We start from the raw sequence: 9,905 nt of genomic DNA on the forward strand, positions 1-9,905 counted from the left end.
AGTTAAAGAAGAGAAGGAGGAAAGAGAGAAAAAGGAGAAGGAGGAAAGGGAGAAAAAGGAGGAGGAGAGGGAGGAAAGGGAGAAAAGAGAGAAAAAGGAGAAGGAGGAAAGGGAGAAAAAGGAGGAGGAGAGGGAGGAAAGGGAGAAGGAGGAAAGGGAGAAAATGGAGGAGGAGGAGAGGGAGCAAAGAGAGAGGGAGGAAAAATATAAAAAGATGGAAATCATTGAGATTCATAAAAGATTGAGTGTATTAAAGCAAATAAATCAATCTCAACGCACCGAAGAGGAAATTAAAGAATTAACAACTCTTATGAAGATAATGGTTTCAAAAATAAGAACGTCAATGTCTTCAATTTCAGAGATTTAAACGAGAAAGTGGTGAAGAAGAAGAAGAAGAAGAAGGAAAAGATTATGTGATTGATGATGTTGGTGTCATTGACTTTAGTTAGTTTTTATTTGTAAATAAATGGAGGAGAGAGTGAAGGCATTCCTTAGGATTCTTTATGTTTTAAAAATAAAGATTGAAATGTATATGTTGAAAACCAAAAAGGTTTTGATACTCTGTCGGAATTTTTCTGATAAATAAATATGAGTTATTGTCTCAAATGTAAAAAGAAAACTAAATCTAAAAATATCTCTTATGTTAAAGCTAAAAATAATAGAGTTTATCAAAAAGGAATATGTCAAGTATGTGGCTCTAAAAAGTGCCAATTCATCTCTCCTAAAAGAGGAGGAGACATACAAAAGTTTCTGTCAGGAAGTAAATTTACAACAACTGGAATTCCAGGGGAATTACACCTTCCAGGGTATTCTTTCTGTGGTCCAGGAACAAACTTGGATAAAAGATTAGATGAGGCTGACAATCCTAAACCTTGGTCTAAACCTACAAATAGGGTTGACGAAGTGTGTATGAAGCATGATATTGCTTATGGGAAAACCACTACGTTGACTGAAAAACATAAAGCCGACAGCGAAATGTTGTATAATTTGTCTTTGATACAAAATCCAACGTTGAGAGAGAAAGTTGATAGGTTTATTGTGAGAAATTTGATAAATGCTAAATTGAAACTTGGTCTTGGTTATTCCTCAAAAAACTATTAGGCTCTAATGATGCCATCAAGACTGAGGAGCTTTTGGCTGAAGAATTACACAAACCTATAATCACAAAGTTTAAAAGAAGGAAGGTTTATTCTAAATACACTGACCACATATGGTCCGCTGATTTAATTGAATTGAATAATGACAGGGGATACAGGTATGCTTTAACCGTTATTGATTTGAGGAGTAGATTTGCCTGGGTTGTCCCTTTAAAAAATAAAAGGGGTGATACTTTAATGTTAGCCTTTAAGCTAATATTTGATCGGGATAAAAGGAAACCAAAGAAGTTATGGACTGATGAGGGAACAGAGTTCTATAACAAAATATTCATGAAATTTCTTAAGGGGAAGGGTATTAAATTATACAGCACCTTTAATGAAGGAAAGGCAGTTGTTATTGAGCGTTTTAATCGTACTTTAAAAGAGAAATTATATAAAAAATTCACACAACTCGGTTCTCAAAAATGGGTGTATTTAATTCAGGATATTGTAGATAATTACAATAATACAGTTCATTCATCAACACAATCAAAACCATCAGAAACATTTACAAAATTAGAATATGAAAAGGAGATTAATTTGAGAAAGCCCAAGTTCAAAGTTGGTGATATGGTAAGGATATACAAATGGAAAAGCCATTTTGAGAAAGGTTATACACAAAAATGGACTCGTGAATTATTTAAAATCATTGATGTAATGGATACAGTCCCTTGGACCTACAAATTATATGATTTAAATGGAGAGGAAATCTTGGGTTCATTTTACTCGCAAGAATTACAAAAAACAAAGCTAATAATTCATTAAACAACATTTCTATTCACCCCACCCAGATTAGCTAATTTAATTAGTGGTAATAAAAAAAAATTTAAATAAATTAAAATCATAAGCCACACCCACACAGACCACGCCCACACAGACCCCGCCCACACAGACCCCGCCCACACAGACCCCGCCCACACAGACCCCGCCCACACAGACCACACCCATCATCCCCCACCCCCAGTGCGTCCCCCACCCTTGATCCCCCCTCATCCCACCCCCACCTTCCCCACACACACAAGGGGAGGGGAGGGGTGGGATGGGGGAAATCAAGGGTGGGGGAACGCACCCCCTTCCTTCTAACCTTTATTCTTTTCTTGTAATTAATAATTAAATAATTCTGGACAAAGCATATATATATAAATAATATTTTAAACAAAAGCTTCATATTACAAAAACATTTTCCTTGAGGTATTATACATTCAACTTCTTCCCAGCACAAATCATCAATCTCTTCCCAACATAAGACAAAGGTAGTTTCAACAGCAGCAGATATCTTCAGGTTTGGAATCTCTTTCTGTCAAAGGCAAGAGGACAAGAGGGGAGAGAAAATATTACACACACATACACACACACACACATACACACACACACACACACAGGATATGAGGATATTGGGATACATACCTCTAAAAAATCGAGCTTTGTGTTCAAGTGGTCGAGTTGAAAATTTAGGGTACCACATGTTGACGGGAAATAACCACTCTTTGGAAAATCAAAATCGTCCCACTCCAAGCTTTGGTCTTCAAGGCTGCAAACAAAATAAGGAGAAATTACTATGTTGAAGTAAGCTTGACAAAACATCACACACACGCACACACACATACACACACATACACACACATACACATTCACACATACACATACACACACACATTCACAGATACATACACACACACACATACACACACGAACGCACACACAAACACATACACACATTCACAGATACATACACACACACACATACACACACACACACACACACACACACACACACACACACATTCATAGATACATACACACAAGAACACACACATACACATACACACACACATTCACAGATACATACACACACATACACACACGAACACACACAAACACATACACACACGAACACACACACACACACACACACACTAAGGCAGCGTCGTTTAACACAAATGTATTAATATTTAGTATCTTACCTTGCATATGAATCTTCCAAGAATGGTGAAACAGGCAGGTTGTTCAAGTTCATTTCGTTTTGCAACTCTTGAGATTCTGCAGTATTTTCATTCCAACCAGTTTGAAGTTCTGCCAGGATATTCGCATTGCTGTAAAGATAAAGGAATATTAAGTCATTTGTTGTATAATTAATCCCATACAAAGCTTTAAACACTTTAATTTTAAATGAAACTTACCTTGGTGAGTATTCTTCTTCTTTATCAGAGTAAAGGATGGAGTAGTAAGACATGTCGATCCCCAATGATCAAAATTGAATTGAACACGTTCTTTTATAATGAACAAAATGTATTTTCTTGAAATGACGACATGCAGTCATTTCGGGGAAGCCCTGAGCGTGTGTGAATAACAGGAAATAAGACAATGAAATCTTTCTGGGAAGTTATCCAAGTCATTGAAACAACGTCATTTCTCAAAAGCGAAGAATTAATAAAAAAAGGTTTGAGTATGGTGATGGAAGTTGGAGGAGAATTAAATTATTTCCCACGCATAAACAAATATTTGTAGGGTCGTTGTTTGAGTGGGCCATATTCACCAGATGATATTAAGAGTAAAAGGTTAAAAGGTCCATAAGGTCAGAAGGATCACAGGTTCACACAGCATTGTTTAAGTGGTCTAATGAATAAGGATAACATGTCAAAAGGTTAGAAGGTTCGTAAAGAACAGGGTGAGAGAAATATAGGTGTTTAGGGGCAATGAGGGAGGGAAAGAATTAATATGGAAGTGAATGGGTCAAAGATTAATCTGCCAGATGATATGTAGAAGAAGGATGATAGGTCTATAAGAGAAAACAAATATTTGTAGTGTTTGAGTGGTCTAATGAACAACATTAAGGATAGGTACTACAGACAAAAGGTTCATAAAGATGAGGGTGGGAGAAATAGAGGTGTTTATGATTTTTGAAAAAGACAAGGGGGTAAATGACATTAGATAGGGATTTCCCATGTTAAACGGAGGTGTCCCAGAAGCAACATTATTACACTACTGCTGTCCATTCCCCTTCTTCCCTCCAGAAGTTCAAGACAGCTGTTCATTCCCCTTCTTCCCTCCAGAAGTTCAAAATAGCTGTTCATTCCCCTTCTTCCCTCCAGAAGTTCAAGACAGCTGTTCATTCCCCTTCTTCCCTCCAGAGGTTCAAGACAGCTGTTCATTCCCCTTCTTCCATCCAGAGGTTCAAAAAAGCTGTTCATTCCCCTTCTTCCCTCCAGAAGTTCAAAACAGCTGTTCATTCCCCTTCTTCCCTCCAGAGGTTCAAGACAGCTGTTCATTCCCCTTCTTCCCTCCAGAAGTTCAAAACAGCTGTTCATTCCCCTTCTTCCCTCCAGAAGTTCAAGACAGCTGTTCATTCCCCTTCTTCCCTCCAGAAGTTCAAGACAGCTGTTCATTCCCCTTCTTCCCTCCAGAGGTTCAAGACAGCTGTTCATTCCCCTTCTTCCCTCCAGAAGTTCAAAACAGCTGTTCATTCCCCTTCTTCCCTCCAGAGGTTCAAGACAGCTGTTCATTCCCCTTCTTCCCTCCAGAAGTTCAAAACAGCTGTTCATTCCCCTTCTTCCCTCCAGAAGTTCAAGACAGCTGTTCATTCCCCTTCTTCCCTCCAGAAGTTCAAGACAGCTGTTCATTCCCCTTCTTCCCTCCAGAGGTTCAAGACAGCTGTTCATTCCCCTTCTTCCCTCCAGAAGTTCAAAACAGCTGTTCATTCCCCTTCTTCCCTCCAGAAGTTCAAAACAGCTGTTCATTCCCCTTCTTCCCTCCAGAGGTTCAAGACAGCTGTTCATTCCCCTTCTTCCCTCCAGAAGTTCAAAACAGCTGTTCATTCCCCTTCTTCCCTCCAGAAGTTCAAGACAGCTGTTCATTCCCCTTCTTCCCTCCAGAAGTTCAAGACAGCTGTTCATTCCCCTTCTTCCCTCCAGAAGTTCAAGACAGCTGTTCATTCCCCTTCTTCCCTCCAGAAGTTCAAAACAGCTGTTCATTCCCCTTCTTCCCTCCAGAAGTTCAAGACAGCTGTTCATTCCCCTTCTTCCCTCCAGAGGTTCAAGACAGCTGTTCATTCCCCTTCTTCCCTCCAGAGGTTCAAGACAGCTGCTCATTCCCCTTCTTCCATCCAAAGGTTCAAGACAGCTGCTCATTCCCCTTCTTCCCTCCAGAAGTTCAAGACAGCTGTTCATTCCCCTTCTTCCCTCCAGAAGTTCAAAACAGCTGTTCATTCCCCTTCTTCCCTCCAGAGGTTCAAGACAGCTGTTCATTCCCCTTCTTCCCTCCAGAGGTTCAAGACAGCTGCTCATTCCCCTTCTTCCATCCAGAGGTTCAAGACAGCTGCTCATTGCCCTTCTTCCCTCCAGAAGTTCAAGACAGCTGTTCATTCCCCTTCTTCCCTCCAGAAGTTCAAGACAGCTGTTCATTCCCCTTCTTCCCTCCAGAAGTTCAAGACAGCTGTTCATTCCCCTTCTTCCCTCCAGAAGTTTAAAACAGCTGTTCATTCCCCTTCTTCCCTCCAGAGGTTCAAAACAGCTGTTCATTCCCCTTCTTCCCTCCAGAAGTTCAAAACATCTCTTCATTCCCCTTTTTCCCTCCAGAAGTTCAAGACAGCTGTTCATTCCCCTTCTTCCCTCCAGAAGTTCAAAACAGCTCTTCATTCCCCTTCTTCCCTCCAGAAGTTCAAAACAGCTGTTCATTCCCCTTCTTCCCTCCAGAGGTTCAAAACAGCTGTTTATTCCCCTTCTTCCCTACAGAAGTTCAAGACAGCTGATTATTCCCCTTCTTCTCTCCAGAAGTTTAAAACAGCTGTTCATTCCCCTTCTTCCCTACAGAAGTTCAAGACAGCTGATTATTCCCCTTCTTCCCTCCAGAAGTTTAAAACAGCTGTTCATTCCCCTTCTTCCCTCCAGAGGTTCAAAACAGCTGTTTATTCCCCTTCTTCCCTCCAGGGGTTCAAAACAGCTGTTTATTCCCCTTCTTCCATCCAGAAGTTCAAAACAGCTGTTTATTCCCCTTCTTCCCTCCAGAAGTTTAAAACAGCTGTTCATTCCCCTTCTTCCCTCCAGAAGTTTAAAACAGCTGTTCATTCCCCTTCTTCCCTCCAGAGGTTCAAAACAGCTGTTTATTCCCCTTCTTCCCTACAGAAGTTCAAGACAGCTGATTATTCCCCTTCTTCTCTCCAGGGGTTCAAAACAGCTGTTTATTCCCCTTCTTCCCTACAGAAGTTCAAGACAGCTGATTAATTCCCCTTCTTCTCTCCAGAAGTTTAAAACAGCTGTTCATTCCCCTTCTTCCCTACAGAAGTTCAAGACAGCTGATTATTCCCCTTCTTCCCTCCAGAAGTTTAAAACAGCTGTTCATTCCCCTTCTTCCCTCCAGAGGTTCAAAACAGCTGTTTATTCCCCTTCTTCCCTCCAGGGGTTCAAAACAGCTGTTTATTCCCCTTCTTCCCTCCAGAAGTTTAAAACAGCTGTTCATTCCCCTTCTTCCCTCCAGAAGTTTAAAACAGCTGTTCATTCCCCTTCTTCCCTCCAGAAGTTTAAAACAGCTGTTCATTCCCCTTCTTCCCTCCAGAGGTTCAAAACAGCTGTTTATTCCCCTTCTTCCCTACAGAAGTTCAAGACAGCTGCTCATTCCCCTTCTTCCCTCCAGAGGTTCAAAACAGCTGATTATTCCCCTCTTCTCTCCAGAAGTTCAAAACAGCTGATTATTCCCCTTCTTCTCTCCAGAAGTTCAAAACAGCTGATTATTCCCCTCTTCTCTCCAGAAGTTCAAAACAGCTGATTATTATTCCCCTTCTTCTCTCCAGAAGTTCAAAACAGCTGATTATTCCCCTTCTTCCCTCCAGAAGTTCAAAACAGCTGATTATTCCCCTGCTTCTCTCCAGAAGTTCAAAACAGCTGATTATTCCCCTTCTTCCCTCCAGAAGTTTAAAACAGCTGATTATTCCCCTTCTTCCCTCCAGAAGTTCAAAACAGCTGATTATTCCCCTTCTTCCCTCCAGAAGTTCAAAACAGCTGATTATTCCCCTTCTTCCCTCCAGAAGTTCAAGACAGCTGATTATTCCCCTTCTTCCCTCCAGAGGTTCAAGACAGCTGATTATTCCCCTTCTTCCCTCCAGAAGTTCAAAACAGCTGTTTATTCCCCTTCTTCCCTCCAGAAGTTCAAAACAGCTGATTATTCCCCTTCTTCCCTCCAGAAGTTTAAAACAGCTGATTATTCCCCTTCTTCCCTCCAGAAGTTCAAAACAGCTGATTATTCCCCTTCTTCCCTCCAGAAGTTCAAAACAGCTGATTATTCCCCTTCTTCCCTCCAGAAGTTCAAAACAGCTGATTATTCCCCTTCTTCCCTCCAGAAGTTCAAAACAGCTGATTATTCCCCTTCTTCCCTCCAGAAGTTCAAAACAGCTGATTATTCCCCTCTTCTCTCCAGAAGTTCAAAACAGCTGATTATTCCCCTTCTTCTCTCCAGAAGTTCAAAACAGCTGATTATTCCCCTCTTCTCTCCAGAAGTTCAAAACAGCTGATTATTATTCCCCTTCTTCTCTCCAGAAGTTCAAAACAGCTGATTATTCCCCTTCTTCCCTCCAGAAGTTCAAAACAGCTGATTATTCCCCTGCTTCTCTCCAGAAGTTCAAAACAGCTGATTATTCCCCTTCTTCCCTCCAGAAGTTTAAAACAGCTGATTATTCCCCTTCTTCCCTCCAGAAGTTCAAAACAGCTGATTATTCCCCTTCTTCCCTCCAGAAGTTCAAAACAGCTGATTATTCCCCTTCTTCCCTCCAGAAGTTCAAGACAGCTGTTCATTCTCCTTCTTCCCTCCAGAAGTTCAAGACAGCTGTTCATTCCCCTTCTTCCCTCCAGAAGTTCAAGACAGCTGTTCATTCCCCTTCTTCCCTCCAGAAGTTCAAGACAGCTGTTCATTCCCCTTCTTCCCTGCAGAGGTTCAAGACAGCTGCTCATTCCCCTTCTTCCCTCCAGAGGTTCAAGACAGCTGTTCATTCCCCTTCTTCCCTCCAGAAGTTCAAAATAGCTGTTTATTCCCCTTCTTCCCTCCAGAAGTTCAAGACAGCTGTTCATTCCCCTTGTTCCCTCCAGAAGTTCAAGACAGCTGTTCATTCCCCTTCTTCCCTCCAGAGGTTCAAGACAGCTGTTCATTCCCCTTCTTCCCTCCAGAAGTTCAAGACAGCTGTTCATTCCCATTCTTCCCTCCAGAGGTTCAAGACAGCTGTTCATTCCCCTTCTTCCCTCCAGAAGTTCAAGACAGCTGTTCATTCCCCTTCTTCCCTGCAGAGGTTCAAGACAGCTGCTCATTCCCCTTCTTCCCTCCAGAGGTTCAAGACAGCTGTTCATTCCCCTTCTTCCCTCCAGAAGTTCAAAATAGCTGTTTATTCCCCTTCTTCCCTCCTGAGGTTCAAGACAGCTGCTCATTCCCCTTCTTCCCTCCAGAGGTTCAAGACAGCTGTTCATTCCCCTTCTTCCCTCCAGAAGTTCAAGACAGCTGTTCATTCCCCTTCTTCCCTGCAGAGGTTCAAGACAGCTGTTCATTCCCCTTCTTCCCTCCAGAAGTTCAAGACAGCTGTTCATTCCCCTTCTTCCCTGCAGAGGTTCAAGACAGCTGCTCATTCCCCTTCTTCCCTCCAGAGGTTCAAGACAGCTGTTCATTCCCCTTCTTCCCTCCAGAAGTTCAAGACAGCTGTCCATTCCCCTTCTTCCCTCCAGAAGTTCAAGACAGCTGTTCATTCCCCTTCTTCCCTCCAGAAGTTCAAAATAGCTGTTCATTCCCCTTCTTCCCTCCAGAAGTTCAAGACAGCTGTTCATTCCCCTTCTTCCCTCCAGAGGTTCAAGACAGCTGTTCATTCCCCTTCTTCCATCCAGAGGTTCAAAAAAGCTGTTCATTCCCCTTCTTCCCTCCAGAAGTTCAAAACAGCTGTTCATTCCCCTTCTTCCCTCCAGAGGTTCAAGACAGCTGTTCATTCCCCTTCTTCCCTCCAGAAGTTCAAAACAGCTGTTCATTCCCCTTCTTCCCTCCAGAAGTTCAAGACAGCTGTTCATTCCCCTTCTTCCCTCCAGAAGTTCAAGACAGCTGTTCATTCCCCTTCTTCCCTCCAGAGGTTCAAGACAGCTGTTCATTCCCCTTCTTCCCTCCAGAAGTTCAAAACAGCTGTTCATTCCCCTTCTTCCCTCCAGAGGTTCAAGACAGCTGTTCATTCCCCTTCTTCCCTCCAGAAGTTCAAAACAGCTGTTCATTCCCCTTCTTCCCTCCAGAAGTTCAAGACAGCTGTTCATTCCCCTTCTTCCCTCCAGAAGTTCAAGACAGCTGTTCATTCCCCTTCTTCCCTCCAGAGGTTCAAGACAGCTGTTCATTCCCCTTCTTCCCTCCAGAAGTTCAAAACAGCTGTTCATTCCCCTTCTTCCCTCCAGAAGTTCAAAACAGCTGTTCATTCCCCTTCTTCCCTCCAGAGGTTCAAGACAGCTGTTCATTCCCCTTCTTCCCTCCAGAAGTTCAAAACAGCTGTTCATTCCCCTTCTTCCCTCCAGAAGTTCAAGACAGCTGTTCATTCCCCTTCTTCCCTCCAGAAGTTCAAGACAGCTGTTCATTCCCCTTCTTCCCTCCAGAAGTTCAAGACAGCTGTTCATTCCCCTTCTTCCCTCCAGAAGTTCAAATCAGCTGTTCATTCCCCTTCTTCCCTCCAGAAGTTCAAGACAGCTGTTCATTCCCCTTCTTCCCTCCAGAGGTTCAAGACAGCTGTTCATTCCCCTTCTTCCCTCCAGAGGTTCAAGACAGCTGCTC

General features: G+C 42.5%; 1 protein-coding gene across 1 annotated transcript; it reads right to left on the bottom strand.

The window, feature by feature from the left end:
* Positions 1-476: 476 nt before the first annotated feature.
* LOC137411796 (uncharacterized) lies at positions 477-3,903 on the bottom strand. The gene is made up of 4 exons (XM_078768728.1): positions 3,317-3,903; positions 3,101-3,229; positions 2,544-2,667; positions 477-2,433 (listed from the first exon to the last, which is right to left on the bottom strand). Exons 1-4 carry the CDS (start codon positions 3,367-3,369, stop codon positions 1,978-1,980), a joined length of 762 nt encoding a protein of 253 aa, XP_078624854.1. The 5' UTR covers positions 3,370-3,903; the 3' UTR covers positions 477-1,977.
* Between the last annotated feature and the right edge of the window lie 6,002 nt (positions 3,904-9,905).

Source organism: Myxine glutinosa, unplaced genomic scaffold (assembly GCF_964187855.1).
Source record: "Myxine glutinosa unplaced genomic scaffold, kmMyxGlut1.1 SCAFFOLD_252, whole genome shotgun sequence".
NCBI lineage: Eukaryota > Metazoa > Chordata > Myxini > Myxiniformes > Myxinidae > Myxine > Myxine glutinosa.